General features: G+C 63.3%; 1 protein-coding gene across 1 annotated transcript in view; it reads right to left on the minus strand.

Annotated features, from left to right (window-relative positions):
- LOC104128826 (gap junction gamma-1 protein) overlaps window positions 1-978 on the minus strand; it is a 1,300-nt gene extending 322 nt beyond the window's left edge. The window contains exon 1 of the mRNA XM_035897091.1: window positions 3-978. Within this exon, the coding sequence (XP_035752984.1) occupies window positions 3-907 (905 nt within the window). The 5' untranslated portion in view covers window positions 908-978. The remainder of the gene's footprint in view (window positions 1-2) is intronic.

Here is a 978-nt window from a genome sequence, read left to right on the forward strand (position 1 = left end):
CCTTCTTCAGCGAGTGGTAAGTGGGGGGTGCGCCGGGGGCTTTCTTGGGGTACTGCGGCATAGGGCTGCTGCCCGCTGGGAGCGGGGGGCTGTCGGGCTGGCTCAGGGCGTCCCGGATGCGTCCCACACCAAGGTGCACGAGCTCGCAGAGGTTGAGGAAGAGGCAGAGCCCGCTGACGGCATACATGATGAGGAGGAAGATGGTCTTCTCGGTTGGGCGGGAGACGAAGCAGTCGACGGTGTGTGGGCAGGGGCTGCGGCTGCAGACGTAGGAGGGGCTCACCTCGAAGCGGTACAGCAGGTACTGCCCAAAGAGGAAAGCTGTCTCCAGCAGCGAGCGGCACAGCAAGTGCAGGACGTAGGCACGCATCAGCCCATCCTGCTTGATGCGGCGCCTGCCGTCATGCTTCTCTCCGCCCTCTGGGCTCTTCTCCTTCTCCACCTCGATCTCCTCAAAGATCATGGGGTCTTCTTCATTATCGTCCTCCGCCTCCTCGTAGTCCCGCCCGGCTCCCCGGCGCACCACCGGCATACGTGCCCGCCGGGCTGCTGGTGCCCGGCGCCGCGAGGACTCGGGCATGCGGGCGATGCGGTGCAAGGCAAAGCCCAGGTAGAGCACTGAAAAAAAAACCAGGTAGAGCACTGATGGCGTGGCCACCATGATGATCTGGAAGATCCAGAAGCGGACATGGGAGAGCGGGGCGAAGGCGTCGTAGCAGACGTTCTCGCAGCCCGGCTGCTGTGTGTTACAGACAAACTTGCTCTGCTCGTCGTAGTAGATGGCCCCGCCCCCCCCGGCCGTCAGCACGATGCGGAAGACGATGAGGACGGTCAGCCAGATCTTGCCCACGAAGGTCGAGTGGTTGTTGATCTCCTCCAGGAGCCGCGTCAGGAAACTCCAGCTCATCCTGGCCAGGCAGTTGGCTCAAACCCTGCGGGGATGGGGCAGGCAAACACGCACTGAGCAAATCCATGTGC

The sequence above is a fragment of the Egretta garzetta genome, unplaced genomic scaffold (assembly GCF_000687185.1).
Source record: "Egretta garzetta isolate BGI_Z169 unplaced genomic scaffold, ASM68718v1 scaffold577, whole genome shotgun sequence".
NCBI classification, from domain to species: Eukaryota; Metazoa; Chordata; class Aves; order Pelecaniformes; family Ardeidae; genus Egretta; species Egretta garzetta.